This window comes from Mustela putorius, unplaced genomic scaffold, assembly GCF_011764305.1.
Source record: "Mustela putorius furo isolate JIRA1106 unplaced genomic scaffold, ASM1176430v1.1 tig00003858_pilon_pilon_pilon, whole genome shotgun sequence".
NCBI lineage: Eukaryota > Metazoa > Chordata > Mammalia > Carnivora > Mustelidae > Mustela > Mustela putorius.
In genome coordinates, this window is record NW_025422010.1 from 47,381,955 (window position 1) to 47,402,576 (window position 20,622).

A 20,622-nucleotide genomic window follows, 5' to 3' on the forward strand; every position below is an offset into this window, starting at 1 on the left:
CTCATGCGTAACACTTTTCTCCTGGTGATGTAACTTAATGAGTAATTATTTTATTCTCGATCAATCCAATCTCTTAACCACAGATATGGGATGAGCTGAGGTAGAAAAGGAACATCCATCTGAATCAGGCTTTAAAGAATAACATTTGGAAAACACATCACTAGCGAAGTTACTTGAAGGTATCATAAAATAGAGATGAATGGATTAGAAATAACGATAAAACAACTCTAAAGATAAAATACAGCAGAAGGAGAAGATGGCACACCTAAAAGATCAATGGACCATTAGATGAGAAAATTACCTCAGAGATCATCTAAAGGTCTGTTCTACCCTCAATCTAGAGATGTGAGAAAACCTGACCTGAGGAGCCACCCACGGGTTGCAGCAAAGCAGAGAGCAGAAAAGCCAGTTCTTTGGCTCCCAGACGTAGCTCAAAATCAGAATTAACACTATCACTTGGGAAGACACTTCAAATAGTCTTATTTGTTCATACTCTGGGAAGACATTTTAAGTTAACATCTTCAAACAACAAAACTCCCGAACAAAGAAAGCAAACAACAAATAACACCACAATTAAATGTGTCTTCTCTCAGCAATTGCTTGCTACCACATTATCAGTTCAATAGATAACAGATGATATCAAGATAACCTCAAGCAAAAAAAAAAAAAAAAGTCATTAAAAAAAGAGGTCGGATGCTGAGAATACACAGACACCCCTAACCAAGGAAGCTGCAAGCCCCCTGCTCTTACTATCGAACTTCAGAACAATCTAAAAGTGAACGAAAATGTCTAGAGCCGACATCCTTAGTCATAACTGCATTTTGATGAAGTTACTAAAATATTATCTGACCTCTGGCACTTCAGAAAAAAATCAAACACTTGGCATCATCATACAGGTTTTGTTTTTGTTTGTGTTCTTCCCCCCCCCCCAATATTTAAATTCCTGTGTGGAAAGAAAACATCTGACAAAGAGGTCAAGTTAAATCTTACCCATGCTTCGAAAAAAACTGTGTCTCTTTGAGGTTATTGTAACGTTAAGGTTTTCAAAACGGTTTTCCCAGTAAGAGTCTCTTCGTTTAGGTTTATTTCCAGTTTTACAATGAAAAGAAAAACTCCCTGTATTAGCATCTACTCACATTCGCCATTTTACAAGAAGACTGTGCCACTGGCCTCAGCCACAGGGATTTGAAAACACTCACAACACTTCACCTTTATGCCGGGCTAAACTCAGGGTAGTCATAAACACTTTGAAGTAATACAAACCTAAATATTCCCGCTAGGCCAACGGAGCAGTGGAACCGAATTATAATGAGCTAGCAGCTGTCACAATATGACCACAGTAACCAAATCAAAATATCAACCGCTAACCCAGATGAGATTCAAAGGTCATCCTATAAGCCAGCAGCTTTCTTCAGTCCTGCCTGAAACCCCGATCTAATCCTGCAGTAAAATGTTCCACTGAGCTAGTTTAGATACCAGTTACTCTATGCTGGAAAATGATTTAGGGCTCTGGTGGAGTACCGTTAGTGGGACTAGAAGCAAACACCACAACAAGGAAACCGAACCATTCACGACGGGACACTTAGGAACCCAGCAGCTGAGGCTGAACCACGCTGCACCCAACTGCCCAAAAGGATCACTTTGCACATCCTTCAGTTACCGATGCTTGTCTGTCATCTTACTGGCAAGTTGCTCACTCAAACAATCTGGTTTTCAATTAAGGCTCTGGAACAATAGAAGGAAAATGCATGCTTAGGTCCTTCCTCAGATCAAAAAGTATTAGCTAGAAAATATACCGTTTCCCATTCTAAAAACATTTGGATAATTTACCTGCAAAAGTTTAATGGTTGCAAGAAAACAAGCAGGGGCAGGAATGTTAAAAAGTCCATACTCTTTGCGTATAGCTCTTGTCAGTATTTTCAAACTATTCCATAGCATATAATCCTCATAAAAACCCAAGCCTCAGACCCACGGCCCCCCTGTCCCATCAGCATATTCTGAAAGCTACTCACTGAGCACCTATAAAGGTTTAGTCAAACTGTTTAAAAACTGTAGCAAACAAGTTTCCAGCAGATCAAGTGTATGTTTTTATCATTAATAACCATCCGTCTTCACAAAGAAAAAGTGTGTTGTTTTTTCCAGATGCGAAATGGGACATGGCATTTCAAAGAAGCAAAAATGCAAACTGGCTTGCTTGTCTCTGCCCAACGAAAGCAGTGGTTGAGGATTCAGGAAATGTCAGGTAAAAGAGTCGAATACACAAATATTGGATCACTTTACTGTACACCTGAAACTAATATAATGTCATCTGTCAATTATACCTCAATAAAAAAATAAAAAACATTTTAAAAAGAGAGTATATACACGAATTGGTCAGGGTAGGCAGTCAGCTCGATGACTCACTAATGTAGTCTCTCAGTTCCCCAAGACTCCCCCACAGGAGAGGGAAAAAAGTCATGCACACTTATTTTTTATTTTAAATTAGGGGCTGGCTTTTTTGTTTATTTTAGTTATGTTTTCCTTTACAGGATTTACACAATCCCAACTTCTAAAACTTGGTATGGCAACTATAAGTATGGATAGTAATGGAAAAAGTGGTGCAGCCTTATTGACAAAGAGGGGTTATTAATTCTAGTGGAATAGGCATGTGTGTGCACGCGCACGCACCCGCGCACGCAGGCAGGCGCATTTGTATTCATTTGTTCATTTTTTAGTTTAGGGATTCACAAACTATCCAATAGGATACTACATTCGGTTTTGCGGGCTTAAAGAATAAATTAATGGAGATACTATTACCTATATACCATTCTGCAAAAACTTGAGATACACAAATGAGTTGAGCTTTGGCATTCTGGTGCCAAACCTAAGTATTCTATCACAAAAACTGGAACATTGACGCAAAACCATTCCTGTGACATCAGAAAGTTCAGGGTTGTAATAAAGGGCTTTTGTTACATAAGGGTTTATGAGCAAATGGTAGCAATGCCTGCATCATTTCCAGAATAGCCTATTGCCATTAAGAACAAAATATATAATAATAATGCACTCCCAAAAGGAGAGAGCAGTTCATTACTTTTTTCTGTCCTTGCAATAAAATAAAACCCCACTAAATGAACAGTTTACTTTAAAAAAAAAAAATCAGGTCATCTGCAGTTAATAACTCTTTCCCGTAAAATTAGTGTCACTTGTTTCTGTAGCAGACGCCTAATTCAGTCACAGGCTTGATTGATTTGACAACAGAGAATCTGGTCCAATAAAGTGGCTGATTTATTTCTTATGCTATAGCTTTTACCCTAATGTGACATCACAGCAGAATTAAATCTTTGACATGCAAAGAAATCCTTTGTAATTTAAATGAAAACTAAAGATTCTGAAAGCGGGTATTGACTGTTGTCAAAAACTTCCAGTGACGTCTAATGCCCTCTTTTTTGGTAGAATGAAAACTTCAAGTCCACCGAATACGGATTTGGACACAAAGAGCAGCTCAGAGTAGAGCAGACCATGTATTCCATGAGTTCAAACTGTCGGCTACATTTATAGATTTTATTTTATCTTCGTGTCCATTTGTAAATTGGTTGTCTTTAATTTCTGGAAGACAACCTATCTTCTCTTTAGAAAAGCACAGCATAAACACCAAACACGGCCCATCTCAAACGTGGTTTTATTTTCAATAAACAGCAGCTTAGGCAAAAATCAATGAGAATCTTTGTTCCCCCTGATCTAGCCCTGAGATAGTCCAGCCAGATCCGGAAGGCGCTTGGGATGTGAGACAGGGTGGCAAGAGTTAATGCGGCCTCGTGGGCAGTCCTCTGAAAATATTTTTAAATTCTTTTCCAAACTAAAAATGCAAGGTATTTCATAGTTGTTTAAATGTCTTTTTCCCTTTTTTTGCAGACTGTGCCGTGCCCTCTCGCTCCGAGGGCGACTTCCCTGACCCCAGTCTGACACTGCGCCGTTAATGTCAGATAAACCATTTAGCCCCAGCACAAATCTATTCTGTGCAAAAATCTGCTTGAGGTGGAAAATGTAGCAGTTTGTAAACAATAAAGAGCCATGTTTCAGACCAGACAGCTTATCTAACAGAGAAGTCCTTTCATGGGGAACAGTGGGTGGGAGCCTCCCGGACATAGTAGCATTTCCTATCACAATGCAGGAGACTGTCTTGGCCTCCATATTTAAGAGTTTAATGGGAAGGAGGCAGACAGGATAAAAGAACACAGCTGACATGGACTTTCAGCTTAAACAACAACTACGTGAAAAGACTCCGCTCTCTGCTCTAGCTCCAGGCTCGCAGCCCACGTAGATTTTAAATACTACTTGGATGGAAAAACGAATTTGGCTGGTAAAACAGTTGCCCATAAGGACAGATGAACAAGAACCAATATTTAATGTCTTTGTATTGCCTGGCGTATTACGGGATACTAATTTATCCAGTTGGTCTTGGGGAAAACTTTTTTATCACGTACCTAACAGACACTTCTGCATATGAGTAGCGATTCATTCATTCTACTTTACTTTCGCTCATCAGAGGAGAGTTTTAGAATCTTCCAAGGGAGTTCTTTAATGTGCCACGGGAGTACTACTCCCCATGATGATTATTTTCAAGTTAATCTTTTATTCTATTTTATGAAATTGAGCAAGGATGACTGGAGAAGCAAGGTGTTAGAATTTAATATTAGCACGATTGTCATGGAAGAGTCCAAAGTTGTTCTTTGAAATCTAAGTTGACAGATGTATCTCGTCTTCTGTGTCTGGATGAAACTGTTGCACCTCCCTCTCAACAAGTGTTAAAAAACTGGGAACCTGGCTTTAGCTACAAAATTAAGGCATAGCTTGGACATTTATCGTTTTAAAGTAAAAAGGAACACAAGTCTAAGAACCAATAATCAAACACGACTTCATGGTTCTCAAAGTTGGAATAATGTTTAAAGGCACGAGCATATGATGTCACTTAAAACAAGTTGCTAGTATCCCTCTGCTTCGTCTACTTTGTGTTAAACACCTGGATTTGATGGTGACTTTGAAAAAAATGACTGAGATTCAAAGACAATCTATACATTAAATAACAAGTAAGCTTCCAAGGCTTAAAAATAGGGACATTCTTTAGAAGCATTTGCAATTATGGTTTCAGAGTGATATAATTATGGCTGTGTGTTTTTCCTGGAGTATGGTCCAACGCCTCCTGCCAAGAAATTTTACTTCATTTATTGATGGATTTGCAATAGAATTTGACCAAGTTGAGAGATTTATTAATATTGTTTAAGAAAAAAAACCCCACATTTACCAGAACAAAGATCATTGTTCCACTCGAAACTAAAGAAACCTGCTATTGCTCATTGCTGGGGTTACTGCTGTTAGACACACATCCCTACAGGGTAAATGAAACAGAAAAACCCATGAAAGAAGCCAGTATGAAGAACATGCTGGAAACTCGCAAACTGTCTTAAGCGTAGCTTGATTCCAGTGAAGTACGGTACAGTCCACCTAGACCATCAGCACTAAAAAGCTCACACCAAGATAAATACACAACCAGAACTCACAATCAACTTCAATACACTACTCTGATTTCAGCATTCTAAACCTATTATTAAAGGGGTTTCCATAACCCCAGACTATATATCATTGCCAACAGACAAGCCCGTATTTTAAATATCCACCACTTTATCAACCTTAAATCAGAATACAAGTATTGCAACACTGAAATTGAGATAAGAGTTTTATAAGGAAGACAAAATTTCCACGGCAATTCGATATCACTGAAATCCTGTAACTCCACACGGTTATAAAACGTAGTCCTTTACGTGCGATTACCAAGCATAATAAACTGCCAGTATTTTTCTGCAATTTACAATCACTAGAGTGAACTGGGTAAATATCCAAGTCCCTAAAAACAGATCCTCTGTCTGGACCGTGTTCTCCCCTTTCTACGGCAAAATACCAGCATTCGAAAAGTGCATGTTAATTTAAAATTGGTCTTACTTTGTATTCTGGAATTGACAAAAGGTGGAGAGAGATTGTCATGTGACCCAAGGTCCCTGCTGGTCATGTGGTCATAGGGAGTCCCATCTCCATAGTTCTGTAAATTAAAAAAATCGTAAGTTTTCATTTCGCATGAATAAATCAGCATATAAATACCCCCCCCCCCGACAACTCTGAGAGCCAAGGAAACTGGAAGTCCATATTCCCACTGTGGAACCTCATTATAAGGGTACTGCCTCTTCACAGGTCCAGTAAGTGAGGGCTCTAGAGTCTGCAGAGTTCAAGTTTTCCTCATGGTAACTGTGAAATCTTACAAATAATAATAGTAGAATCAACTGCAGGAAGCTGTTGACATGATTAACTGAAATAAAACACCTGACACATATAAAATGTACTGCAAATATTGGAAGTTACTACTTTGGTACGCACCCTTAATTTTTTTTTTAAAGATTTTATTTATTTGACGGAGAGAGAGGCAGCACAAGCAGGGGGAGCAGCACAGGAAGAGGGAGAAGCAGACTCCCCGCTGAGCAGGAAGCCCGATTCAGGACTCGATCCCAGAACCCCGGGATCGTGACCTGAGCAGAAGGCAGATGCTTCACCAAGTGAGCCACCTAGGTACTAGGAAGCCCACATTATTTTAAAAAAGAAAAAAAAAAAAAGCAAGATTGTGCCTTCAATGAGAATGACCCATAGCCTATAATGAATTTCTTTTAGAAGATCAAGTTACAGCCTTTTGAACAACATTTGGTTTTACGGTATTGAAATTTCAATGTTTTGGGATAGTTGTTACCATGGTTTTAAGGGAACTGGATCGTTCCATAAGTAATTAACATATAAGAACATTAAAATTATTACAACATGACTGCAGAAGAACATCAAAACTTTAGCATAAATTAGTACTTTTGGATTTGGACAAAGCATGCCACAAAAAAAAAAAAGTTTTAAAGCAGACATTAATTTTTGGCAGAAATCTGTCATGATTATGATTATCTAATTATTTTAACAGAATTTAAAATTAAAACAATGGTTTTATTTTTTTAAAGATTTTAATTATTTATTTGACACAGAGAGAGAGCATGAGCAGGTGAGCATCAGGGAAAGGAATAAGCGAAAGCCCAACATGGGCTTGATCCCAGGACCCTGAGATCATGACCTGAGCTGAAGGCAGACACTTAAGAGACTGAGACATCCAGGTGCCCCTAAAATAATGCTTTTAAACTGTCCACTTATTAATGAAGGAATCTGATAACATATAGGAAAAGTTAAAATCACCTATATTATAAATAGGGTTCAAATTTCAGACTAAGGTGCATCAAGTAACCATAAAGGAAGAAAAAAAAAAAAAAAAGTTGATCTGCTCAGCTGGTTGTAGTGCCCATAAAGACCAAGTCAAATTTACTCAGAGGTATCAGTTGGCATGTTAGTCAAAGGGCAGAATCTGCCCACACAAAAAAAGACGGATGCTGTATGAGAAATGAAAATGCATGTCACTTCACTAGAGAATAATTGGAACCCGTAAGGTTCCAAATAATCCTGTTTTTAATCACTTTTCCTCATTTAGAAAAGTTAACTTGAATGATACCATAATCTAGCACTGCCACTATGTCAGTGTATAAAAAGATGTTATATATTTTAATACCTAGCATGGGTTTTGCACTCACTTATTCTATGCCAGGCATTGTATAACACTGATTTTTATTTATTAAGTGTCCTCATCTTAGACAGTGTCCTTGCATACACACTACGGAATTTAAACTGCAAACAGTGCTGCAAGCGAGAGGATAATATCACCACTTTAAGATGAGAGAAGACAGGACTGAGCATGGTTGTTGGGACAAGTCAGCCACAGAAATCAGTCACATGCAAACTCCCTGGATGGAGAAGACAGACAGAAATTACAAAGTATTGACTCAAAATTATTCCCCAAAATATTCCCTGAAAAAAAATGGCAGGACAATTACTGAAAAGGAGATAAAGGGACAGTCCTAAGGGACCTTGTTCTCAGAAGAACAATTAAAAGTAGTGTTAAAGTGAGAAATCATAAGACCTTAAGTGTGAATGAGCTAAACAATAGAGGGAAATTCTGTCATCTCCTACACTTGCTGTCAAGGGGAATGGATTTATTTCTGCAAGTGTAGCCTGTAACGTGAGGAGGAGGAAAGATTTCCTCAACCCATCCATATAATGCATTAGGATATCAATTCCAACAGCTGGTGCAGTGGCTCAACAAAGCTCCTGGTAAGCTTACAGACCCTGCCGCACTGTGAAGACCACAGCGAGAACCCACAAGGTCAAAGGACAGGTGGAAATGGACAACAGTGGCTTGCTGAAATGTCCTCATGGTGACAGCTTGATTACCTTCCTTGCCTCTTCTGCCAAAATAGAAACACCCCCACCTCAAATCTACGTGAATACCTACAGTAAAATGTTCCCTCCCTGCAGAATGCTTCATTTATACAGCTGGCTGGGATGGGGGTGGGGGCACATGTTTGTTTGACTATGTGCTCTCAGTCTATTTTTAATTTGGGGTATTTATATGTATATCAGAAAAGCTGACATGGATTTTGGAGGGCCTAGAAATGATTCCATTAAAAACAGATTATACATTAAAAATCATTTGACTTCAAGTGGGAAGGACCATAAAAGATATTCTAGCTTTATTTCTTCATTTTAGAAATTAGAAAAATGAGGACCAATGAAATGAAATGACATGCCCAAGGTCATATACACACAAATATACATATTGCCAAAACACCCCACTCCATGGTCTTCCCATTACACCCAAACTAACAGCTAAAGCATGAAGGAAAACCATGAAAAGGAGTAACAAAAATTTGAAACCAAATGAGTGAATGAACCCAACTGGTGACCAAAGGTATTAATACGACATTTATGAAATGAAATCAACCCTAATTTATTATATAGATTATACTGATCAGATAGAACTCCATACCCTGTCTTCAGAATTACTCTGTAGTCTACACCAATACATTACAGGGATACTTGGATTTTTTTCAAAGTTGTGCCAGCTACAGCAAATAACTTTCTGTAATGCTGGATCCATAACTGGCAAAGTAAGGCCAAATATTTAATGAAGGATTTTTCTTCTGGTTAGCAGAAGTGGAACAGGTGTCAAATTCAATAACAGCATCCAATAAGAGAAAGAAAAAAAAAATTGCAAACACAAGCTGATCCTCATTAAACTTAGTATGCATATATATATATGTGCATTTGTGTGTGTGAGAGAGAGAAACTCACCTCCAGTTTGTCAATTTACATATGCGGGATGTCTGGTTGTGGGGAAAAAAGATTAGATATACTTACCCTGGACGGGCTTGGATGTCCTCCATTCCCCCAGGACCCTGAGCTACTTCTGTCTTCTACATCTAGGGACAAGAGAAAAGTTCTTTAGGCTTTCTTGCAGTAATTCTTCCTTTTTGTATATGCACTTTTAAATTAATGTTTCAAATTAATCTCCTGTTGCCTTTAATTAAGAATCAGGCATGGGGCTACCACGATGATAGTGGCTTCTGACCCATCTACTTAAATTAACTCATTTAAATTCACAGCAGAAATGAACTGGACCCTCAGGAACCAGAGGTATGAACATAAAAATTACTTCCATCTTTCAGTGTTTCATAGCCTCAACTTTTATAGACATGAAACTGCACTTAAAGTTTTATTGAGATCTTTTGTACAAAATAAGTTTAAAACGACACTAATACAACCTTAAATATATATTTGAAAAGGTAAGTTAAGGCAAATATTCACGCCAACATTAGCAGCATCTGTGCTCATAATGCTCGTGGATACTTCTTGTTCTCTAGCCAAGGCTTATTACACCAGGCAACAAGCATACAACAAAATAGACAAGACAAAAAGCAGATTCAGTAATCTATTTCCAGCAGTACACTACAAGAATATTACAATGTGAGTTTTTTGTTTTGTTTTGTTTTACATTTTAAGTAAAGACAACACTATCTCAGTATTTTAATTATTGTAACAGAATTGACCACTCGGCTATAATCCCTCATCTGGGCATCGAGATGTGAATATTAAAGTTGTTAAAGCAATGTTTTATCTTGATAAGGGATAGCAAAGAGACCTATATGAGCTACCAGGAAGTGGAAATTCTTCCAAACTCTGGACCAGCAAAGTTCTAACACCGACCATGCCAGGGATTGGGGCTTCAAGTGGCAAAGTGCTCAGGCTGGAGACTATTTATGGTGAAGTTATCGTATCTGTTGCTTAAAACGTGTGTTTTAATGTGTTATAAAGATCAGTCTCTCTATATTTAGAAATGGCTTTGAGATTGTTGATGAAAGGTCCTTGATAAGTATAAAAAGTTTCACTGTTCCATTATTTTGATGGTGGTTGATAACAGACGGCCATCACGAACGTCTGACAGGACTGGAGGACGAGGTGTGAAACTTCGGTTTAGGAGACATAATCCCATTTATTGTGTTGCCTAACATTTCAGGGATACTGTTTATTCTCCTAATGCACCACTGTCATTCCTTTTATTACTGCTATTTTATTATCAGAAGAAATAATCATAGTATAACTGATTGATTTTTGGGTACAGTGGAATACACAGCATTTTAGACTCTCTTAAGAGATGGGAGAGCAGCAACAAAAGACAATTGTTATTACTAAACTTGAATTCTTTCCCTTTTTTTTAAAACAAGTATTTCTGTTGCTTTTGTGGGTGCTTCAGAAGATAATGCAACTGCAAACAAAAGTCTCCCGCGGATGGCTACAATCAGTGACTGTGAGCTTTCAGGGATGTCAAGAAAGCTCTGGGTCCTGCATCCAGTCTGGAGACAGGTGCAAGGTTTTCCCCAAATCTGCGGTTTAGTAACCTCATCTCCTGGCCTCTGGGTATGCTGAACTGAAATACTCGCAGAAGTGACTCGGAACGCTCTAGATTGGGGAGTCTGGCAAACCTACACGGTTCTCTTCATCCTTAACCAAAAATCAAATATTTTCAGCAACAAAATGTATAAACGACAAAAATCTCTCAACCACTGCAGATTTTCAAAAATCTGGCATGTCTTGACTTTCTTCTCACCTGAAAGAGCCAGCCTGGATTAATTTGAGAGTTTTTTCCCTCTTGCATTTGGCCAAAACGAAATGAAGGAACAGAGTTGAATCCCTCTGTTCCATAAGATTTCACGTTGTTTGGACCCCTTTTATTTTTCCAATTTTTAAGGAAATTTTTAAACACAAAAAGCAAGCAGACACAAGGAGGAAATAGGAGTTGTTCTCACATGGGGGTGATTTGGGGCCCCAGAAAGCATTTGGCAATGTCGGGAGACGTTTTGGGTTGTTACAACATGGGGGGGGGGCACAAAGGGGGACAGCGCCACTGGCATCTAGTGGGCAGAGGTGAGGGGATACTGCTGAACATTCTACAAATGTTAGAAAGTCCCTTCCCCCCACCAAAAATGCTCTGTCCCCAAGTGTCAGTTGTGTCCAGATTGAGAAGCCCAGCGCAGAGGGGAAATCACATTAAAGAGCAAAATGGAAGAGGCGAGTTGGAGAAAAGATGTACTAGAATTTAATTTATAGTTTAGTATGGACACCTACTAAATACATAGTGACTTATGCCTTTTAACCCAGACTTGAGCTGGACTGTTTCAGGAGACCTTCATAAACATCTTCGGTCCACAGAATAAAGGGAAAATGATGGTCAACCAAGCAGCCTGCTAATTAGCAGCCAGATAAAACACATCAAAACTTGAGTATTCCCAACTGGGCAATTTCAAAAGCGAGCAATCCACTAATTAAAAATGCTGGAAGTCTAGCTTTTTCAAAACAGGTTAAATACTGGCTGGGTTCCTTCACAAATAGATTCCCAACCAATCAGATCGGACTGCTCTTTTCCCATCCTTTCTCATTTCCTGACCTCACGCTGCTCTACGTTCCTTTCTGCTTCCTCCCTTTTACTGATCTCTTTTTAACAGGCTCTTCCATCCCCTGGTCTCCTGCTATATCTACCAGATAAGGACCAGTCTCTAGCTCTCCCAAACCTAATAGGACAATTGTATGATTTGTGATTATACTTTTTTCTTTGAAAAAAAAAAAAAAACTGAAAAAAAAGAAAAAAGAATCTGTATAGCTGGGTGCTCATTTATCTAAGAGCAAGAAGCCACAGAGGGAGAGCGCAGAGATTTGTAACTCATAATGAATGTAAACATGTTGCTTTTAAGTCATTTGTTTCCATCTGCCCTCCCACTGAGCTTCATCAGGTCTGCCAGTTAGTTAGTGAGCATTTTCTCAACAACTATTCCCGACTGTCCGTCTCGGAGGGCATCTGGGGACCCCCTACATGGGGATCACCTGTATATTCATTTCAAAATCAGCATCTTGGGGTCCACTGCAGACCAACTGAGTCTGGACTGCTCTTGAAACCCATGCTTTAAACAAGGTCCCCAAGTCTCCTGCCTGTGCCCAATGGTTTGAGAACCACCATCCTGCCCTACCAGGAACACAAGACAGATCCGTGCCCCCATGACACCAACACGTGCCTCTCTCGCTCCAGAACTTCAAATTCCCACCAAGATTGCCAGTTTCAGCAGCATTCAGTACACATTCCCATTACATCTGTATCCAGATACATCTGCATCTTGCCCAGAATCACTTTTTAGTAAACCTGCACGTGGCCTACCTTTGGCCATTCCTTCCTCCCTGCTGATGGACGCAGACGTTGCGCACATTTCTATACCTCCATGGCTTTGTACCTGCTAGTCCCTCTGCCCAAACTGTTCCATCTATCAAAAAATAACAGCAGCTAATGTTTAGCGAGCTTAAGTATGTGTCTGATACTGTACTAAGAATAAGTACATTGATGCACTAATAGTACCCCCATTTCACATTATGAGAACGTTGAGGCTTCGATGGAAGCAAACACAGGTGCTGACAACCGCAAAGCCAGGAGTGCTCTTTTCTGACACTGTCAATGCTTCCCTGGGAAGAACTTCATTTCTTTCTATAACCATCTTGAATGTTACCTCTCAAATGTCTTCCCAGGCAGAGTGAAAGTGTTTAGGAGTTAATGCCTATCCTTGGGTCCACAAAAGGTTATAAAATTATACACAACATGAATATACAAAAGTAAATATTTGAAGAAATTGAAAGACTGGAAAATAAAAATAGGGGGACAGTAAAGCCAGAGGTATGATGAGCTTATTTAGATGTACACTGTGATAGACAGGATACTTGTTAGAAAGCGGTCAAAATTCTACAAGGTACTACTGAATGGGCAAAACAAAGAGTGAAATAAGATTCACAGTGAGTATGAGATAAAAGCACACAAATAGTTCAGGAAATCCATGAGGGCAACATAGCAACAAATGAAAAACTGCCTGGGGTAGAGGCTGTCTGGACACTTAGTTCCTGCCTCTCCCTTGTCCTACTGTCACTCTCTATCCAAGATGGGAATAAACAGCAGAAACACAATAATCTGGGCAGCAGAAAGGAAAGGATAAAAGCAAGTGGATGAGAGAAATTATTCTTCCAAAGGACTAAAATGGGTTCCATTGTTTCAACCTTTTCTAATTTATTTTACCCCACCTAAATGAGGGCAGACTTAGTAACTTCCATGGATGGGATTGACAACTGGTTTAGGAGGTAACCTGACAATCCACAAACTTTCATTCTAATAGAATAATTCTGCACAAGCCCCTCTAAAATACATGTATTTCTGATCCAAAACACAAAAGCAAAGTTTGGGCTGAACTAGTACCAAACACTCCATTTTGAGAAAAGACACACGGAGGTAATTTTTAATTTCTATGGTTTCCCATCTATACTCATTAAACTTACGATTTGATTACTCAAATGTCCACTTTGTTTATGCACAACTATCAGACAAATGGACAGACGTCAGAAAACACAGCCCGGGGTGTTGGGATGGAGACTCGGATTTCACCGGTCGCTCTTCATTAACCAGATCTTTGGTCTGAGCTAGTCACTGGCCTCTCTGAACTCACTTTCGTCAACTATAAAATAAGTGTTGTTTTTTTTTAAGATTTTATTTATTTATTTTATATAGAGAGATCACAAGTAGACAGAGAGGTAGGCAGAGAGAGAGAGAGAGAAGGAAGCAGGCTCCCTGCTGAGCAAAGAGCCCGATTCGGGACTCGATCCCAGGACCCTGAGATCATGACCTGAGCCAAAGGCAGTGGCTTAACCCACTGAGCCACCTAGGCGCCCCAAAATAACTGGGTTTGAGCTGTACCCTTGGAAATAGGGAAGTCTAGTATATTTGGACAACTCTCCCACAAAAACAAAAATAAAAACAGACAATCCAAAAAAACAACCAAAAAATGATAGGAGGATTTTTAAAGATCTTCTTTAAAATACTAATAAGCTGAGAGGATAATAAGAAATTATCAAGCCAAAATCAAATTGAAGGAAGAAAAGACATGTTTACCCTACGGACATCTGCCAACCTAGAAAATTTAATGGCCTCTTAGGTTAAGGAAAACAGAAGTGAAAACCCAGGAACCATCCAAAGTACGTGTCCAACAGAAGGTAACAGGGATAACAGGACTTCCAACCTCAACGGGTTATTGTTAAAGTAAAGAAGTTAATATTTGTTAAACACTTAGGGGAATATCTGGTCCATAGCAAATTCTCAGTTACCAACACCTGCCCATGAGACCATAACTTATTAGTACCCAAAATCTAAGACAAGCAAACCATGTAAATCTGTAAAATTGTGATTTATTCAAAGAAATCGGAGTCTCACATTTTTATGACTCATAGTTCTGCTCAACAGTCAGAGACTTTGAAATATTCTTCTGGATTTTAGAAATAGCCAATAAATTTACAGTAAACAAATCCCACCTTTTCCATGAACCTCTACAGCAAAATCACAGAGAGAATCCAGTACATATATTAAATTTCTTTAGTGATTTGATTTACTTTCAGAATATCCCCTTTACCTGTCACCATTGCAAGCAACATACGTTTGTGTTCTGTATAAAGGATATGCTCTCAAAAGTTATACATGCTGACCTGAGGCCCAAGCTAAGAACACAGACTGAATGTTATATAGGTTTAACCTTGATTTGAAATAAACAGTGTTATGTTAACTAAATTGAATTTAAATAAATAAATATATGAAATTTACAAAAAAAAAGAACTAAGTGTGAGTTAACCTAACTCTCTTGATTTGGTATAATTAGAGTTGTGTATTGGTCCTTCCCATACTTAGCCAAGTACCCAAGGCCCTAGAGTTTCATGAAGTCAGAAAACTGAAAACAGGAAAATAGGAAAAGTGTTTTATCTGAGCTGCTTTAAAAGTCTACAAATCCCTGCTCTTGTAGAAAAAGACTGATTTCCTGATGAAAACTCTACACACTCGGAATGCATTGGGAGATCGAGGCTAAGTTCTTCCTGGAAAGATAATCACCCTGAAACATGTTGAGGTCTACACTGTCTCAAATCCTCTGCTCTGCAACAACAGATACCATTAAATATCCGCCACACCATCATGGAGACTCACAGACTGGGTACATCTGTGGCTCCTACTAATTTCCTCGTCCAGGAAGAACCCTTGGCTGAGCCCTCCACACAAACTGAGATGGCATATGCTCTCCGTCAGTGCCAGATGAATTTAGAGTTCAAAATATTTCATCAGCAAAGAGCGTGTTAAGGATGTGCACATTTTCATTAGCACTCAGTATAATAAGAACTCTAAGTAGAGTAATTTGAAGTCAAATTTGAGTACCAGTACAGATGAAGGAAGAGGTGAAAAGCTTCAAGTACTGACGGACAGTGTCCATACAACCATGATTGCTTCTTTCTTTTTCCGTAAGAAACAAGATATGCTTCATAATGAGTGATCTGAGCACCGACAAGAAACTTCCAGCACTTTCCAAATCTGACTGAGCAAAAGAGGAGGGCGGTGGTGATGAGTCTCATACAAATTTGAAGATACTTCAGGAACAAGGAACAGAGACGGGGGAGTTCCCTTTCCAGACCATTGCCATCAGTGCTGGCTTTCTGAGCGCTAATGGATTTCCTTACCAAATAAATCTGAAAACCCAAAAAGTCTAGTACAAGATGATCTTGTAGTTCTCTATATAAATATATATTTGTATGTGTGTGCATAAGAAGGTAAAAATGCATAAAGAAAGGTAAAATGTGGATATACTGGGTGAAAAGTATAGTAGGAAAATTTGTTCAGAGAAGAATCATTCCAGTATTTTAGGCTTTATTAACCTCCAACTTAAACTTCTACTATTAATATGTCCTGTAGTACACTCTTTAGAGAATATTATTTTCCTCAAGTTCAAAACAAACGTTTTCAAAAATGAAAATGAAATAATCTCAGATATTTAAAATATGGAGTTAATGGCATTTTGCGGTGCTATAAAAGGGGAAACACAGTTTCAGATAACAAGAAAGTCAGATCATATGAAAGTAACAAAATAAAATGCATAACTATTGCATTATAAATGTGCTGCTGTTTGTTATTCTGAACCTTAGAAATGTTCTTGAGAACTCAAGCTGAATAAATGCTTATAGTATGAAATTGACAAAAAAGTAACCTTGAAATCTTTAGATCAATCCATATCATTTGGAACTATCAAAGATCATCTAATTTGGGTAATATTCTAACTTGAGTACTCTTAATGTGAAACACTATTATTTAGCAACCTTCCTTTTCAAATGTTTGAAACTAACCAGAGCCTTCCTCTTAAAGAGAAGTTAATCCTTCCAAGATCTCATCATTCTTTTTTTTTTTTTTTTTAAGATTTATTTATTTTTAGGGAGAGAGAAAACAAGTGCACAGGGGTGAGTGGAAGAAGGAGAAAGTCTTAAGCAGACTCCATGGGACCCTGTGAAAACAAAAGTCAGATGCTTAACCAAGTGGGCCACCCAGGCACCCCCAAGATATCATTCTTAGCGAGAGCCATGAATAACTTGAGGCAAGAATACAATATGAATTGTATTTGCCTCCTTTGACTTTTTGAAATCTAATCAATCTTAAAAGCACTTAATAAAAATCAATCTTACTAAAATAATATTCTTAACTGATTTCCAACCTGGTGAGAATAACAATCAGAAATAAGCTGCCATATCTAAAGACCAAAAATAATCCAACATACCATCTAACTCCAGTGTTACAGAGATCAGCCTCAACAGATCTAAATGAAAAGTGAACATATTTGGGGAAGTTTTTAACTAGGCGCTTGATGACTTTAAAGATGTACTTACAAATATACATCACAAAGTATGAGAAATAAAAGACACATACTTTAGAAGATAATAAACAACAAAAAATAAGTGTTAAAATATACTTCATTTCCTAATAGAACAGACGATATAATTCTTACATACATGTAATTATGCATGCATTTTTCAAATCATACATGTAATTATTAAGTGGCGAAGTCCATAATACTGTGATGATTTAAGATACACAAATTTATTTTTCTAAATGCCTACTTGATAAATGATTTACAATTTATCCAATTGTAATCCAATTAAATGTATTTCAATGCAGGGGGAGAAAGCCAAGATAAAACATGTAACAGTTTTATCCTTTCTTCTTTTTCCCCCCCAATACCTCTTTTCTCCCTAGGGTGCCATTCGTGTGGCTCTGGGAAAGGACTGCTGGCTTAATTGAAATATTTGTAGGCTGTAATTGCTCGGCATCACCACAATGGTCCACTTCTCCCAAACGACATCCATTCCTTGTGCTTTTTCCTTCTTCCATTTCCTTTCATACTGGAACCAAGTCCACTTCCCCTGTCGCTTGCAGTCTTACCTCATTCCACTCCCTATTTACAGATGTTTCGTTGATACTCGTGAAGCCAAATAGCTTTAAATATTCACAAATCTTCCCTAAAATTCGGTTTTCTAGCACAGTCGCTCTTGCTTACAATAATCACTCCCGTAAACTGATTTTCATTTCATCCTTTCAACATTCCAGTCTTCTACCTGTGCTTAACACTGCAGCGTCTGACCTGGCTGTGACAAGCAATCAATCTTACATGTTATCTTCAGGGGTCATGCCTTAGTTTTAGGCCAATTTTCTTTGTATTTAGGCTCAAATGTGCAAACCACACTATATTACTCTGCAAAACATCAATGAGAAGGCTTAATTAAGTAACACTGACAGATAAATCCATTTCTTTCGCGGTAATCAAATCAAAGCAGGTTGACATAACACAGGAACTTAATACAGTTATTCCCTTGTAATTGGAAAAAGGCCCTTTACTTCTCATTAAAGCAATCTTCTGGGTATTGGCATAATAAGAAGGCTCAGAGCTTTAATACTGCCCTATAAAAGTCTCAAGATACAGACCCCTTAAGCAAACAAGCCAGATTATCTAATTCCTTGATCACAGCAGAACATGTAGTTCCTACTGTTTTAAACTACTAATTCTTTATCTCTGTTGCAATTAAAAAGAGGTAAATCAGTATCAAACACATACAATGGAAATTTGTAAAAATACATAAACTGTTTACAGTTTTATAAATCTATCTCCACACGTATTTGAAGGGAAGAAGTCCATTAAAAATGAATTTGAAATACTTTGCAAATGTGAAATTATAATAGCTTGGATCAGGGGGAAAATCTCTTTATTTTACTTAATGGGCTCAACAGGATACATTTTGCCTAAATTTACAGTCTGATATTCAAGCATACAGTACAACTTTGATAATGGGAATTGTGAGGCAATGGAATTTGAAGAAGGACATTCCATTTTTGTGGCATTTAAAGAACAGTAAGTCACCTGGTCAACTGAAGACTGCTCTGACCAGTCTGAAAGCCACAGAGAACTCAACATTATACCATGTTCACATCCCCAAACTACACAAAATCAATTTCCACCCTTTCACTCCAATTCTGCTACTTACGGACTGGTACCTGATCACTCTCAATGTGATTCTGGCAACTCTTTCAAAAAGGATAACATATAATGGAGGGTTATAATTCCCAAATGTTATAATTCCACCAAAATCTTCCAGGAACTCCAAACAAACAAACAAAAACAGAAAACAATAAACAATGATATCCTGGCCCAACTTGGCCCCCTAGTCAAGGAGAAAAACCAAGGGTTGAGGTCAAGGCAAAACATATTTTCAAATTTTTCTTATACCAATCTACTTTTTTATTTTTAAATGGTTTTCACTGGAGCGTCTGGGTGGCTCAGTAGGTTGTCTGTCTTTGGCTCAGGTCAGGATCCCAGAGTCCTGGGATCAAGTCCCGCCTTGGGCTCCCTGCTGGGCGGGAAACCTGCTTCTCCCTCTCCTACTCCCCCTGCTTGTGTTCCTTCTTTCGCTCTGTCTCTCTCTGTCAAATAATAAATTTTTAAAAATACTGATAAAATAAAATGGTTTTCATTCCAATGCACTTAAATGCACTTAAACTATGTCATTTGCTATCACCCAGGTCCTTTTACCACATTAGTACTTCCATGTGCATTTCCTAAGATCAAAAGTAGTAACAGTTATCAAAACCAGGGAACTGACCATTGATAAGACAGAGAAAAACTACGGTACTTTCTACTCCACATTCCATGTTCCCATTTGTCACCTTTTCCCCATTTTGTGGTGGCCACAGTGTCGCCGCCACCCAAGATGACCTGCGAGTCATTCCATAAACAACAACTGATCTTGAGTAAATGAAACACACTTAACCAAGAACAAAAACCAAAAAAACAACCAACACACAAAATCCAGGATTAGCCACTGCATTTAACCATCAGCTAGCCCTCTTACATCACTTTGAATCTGAAACGGTTCCTCCGTCTTTCTTTGTGTGACTTTGGCATTTTTGAAGGGTACAGGCCAGATTATCTAAGTCGTCGTGTGTGCTTGAGTATCAGTCAGACTGTAAATGTCTCTCAATTTGGGTTCATCTGATGCTTACTCATGATTCACGGTGAATAGACTAGTACAAACGTGGCCTTGTGTCTTTCCAGGGATATCACGTGCAGAGTCACAGGATGACAGCCTTGTCTGTCCCCTGGTTTGTTACGCTCACTTCCTCATCTGGTCAAGGTGTTGCAGGAATTCATCACTCTACAATTACCACTCTTCCTCGTGCAACGAATACATAATCCATAGGGAAATACTTTAAGACCGTTACAACCTATTTTCAATTATGCACTTATTGAAAAAATTAAAATATGAAAGTGTATAAAATAAGAAATGAAAACTCCCTCAGTCCACACACTCCCCATCTTTGTGCTAGTGATAACCCAAAACAGGTTCCTAGGCAGCCTATGCATCCTCTGGTCTGTGATCGACGGATTTTTAAAATTACAGAAATTAAGAGTAATAAATGTAAAACTTGACTAAAATGTCTGTTTTATCTGCATGAATGGTTAAGAAATATTCCAAAAATGTTGATTTAGGTTCTAGCGACATCTCAGTGGGCATTATTATTAGTGGTAGCCTGTGACCAAGGTGGCAGACTAGAGAAAATGAAGACCAACAACTACTTTTGAAGGAATTCAGCCAAAATGAAGCCAAGATTGAGCACCCTACCTTTGAACCAATGTCATGCATAAAACCAAGTTAAATCATTCATTCTGGAGTGGATGCTGTCCCGAACAGCTACTTGGTTCACTGCCTCTTTCCAGCACGTTACATAAACCACTACGTAGAAAG

General features: G+C 38.4%; 1 protein-coding gene across 13 annotated transcripts in view; it reads right to left on the minus strand.

The window, feature by feature from the left end:
• Positions 1-20,622, minus strand: part of TCF4 (transcription factor 4) — a 350,746-nt gene that overhangs the window by 223,686 nt on the left and 106,438 nt on the right. For all 13 annotated transcript variants that reach the window (XM_045065657.1, XM_013052727.2, XM_004745529.3 and 10 more), the window contains 2 exons: positions 9,307-9,368; positions 5,980-6,076 (listed from right to left, as the gene is read on the minus strand). In XM_045065657.1, coding sequence (XP_044921592.1) covers positions 5,980-6,076; positions 9,307-9,368 — 159 coding nt within the window. The remainder of the gene's footprint in view (positions 1-5,979; positions 6,077-9,306; positions 9,369-20,622) is intronic.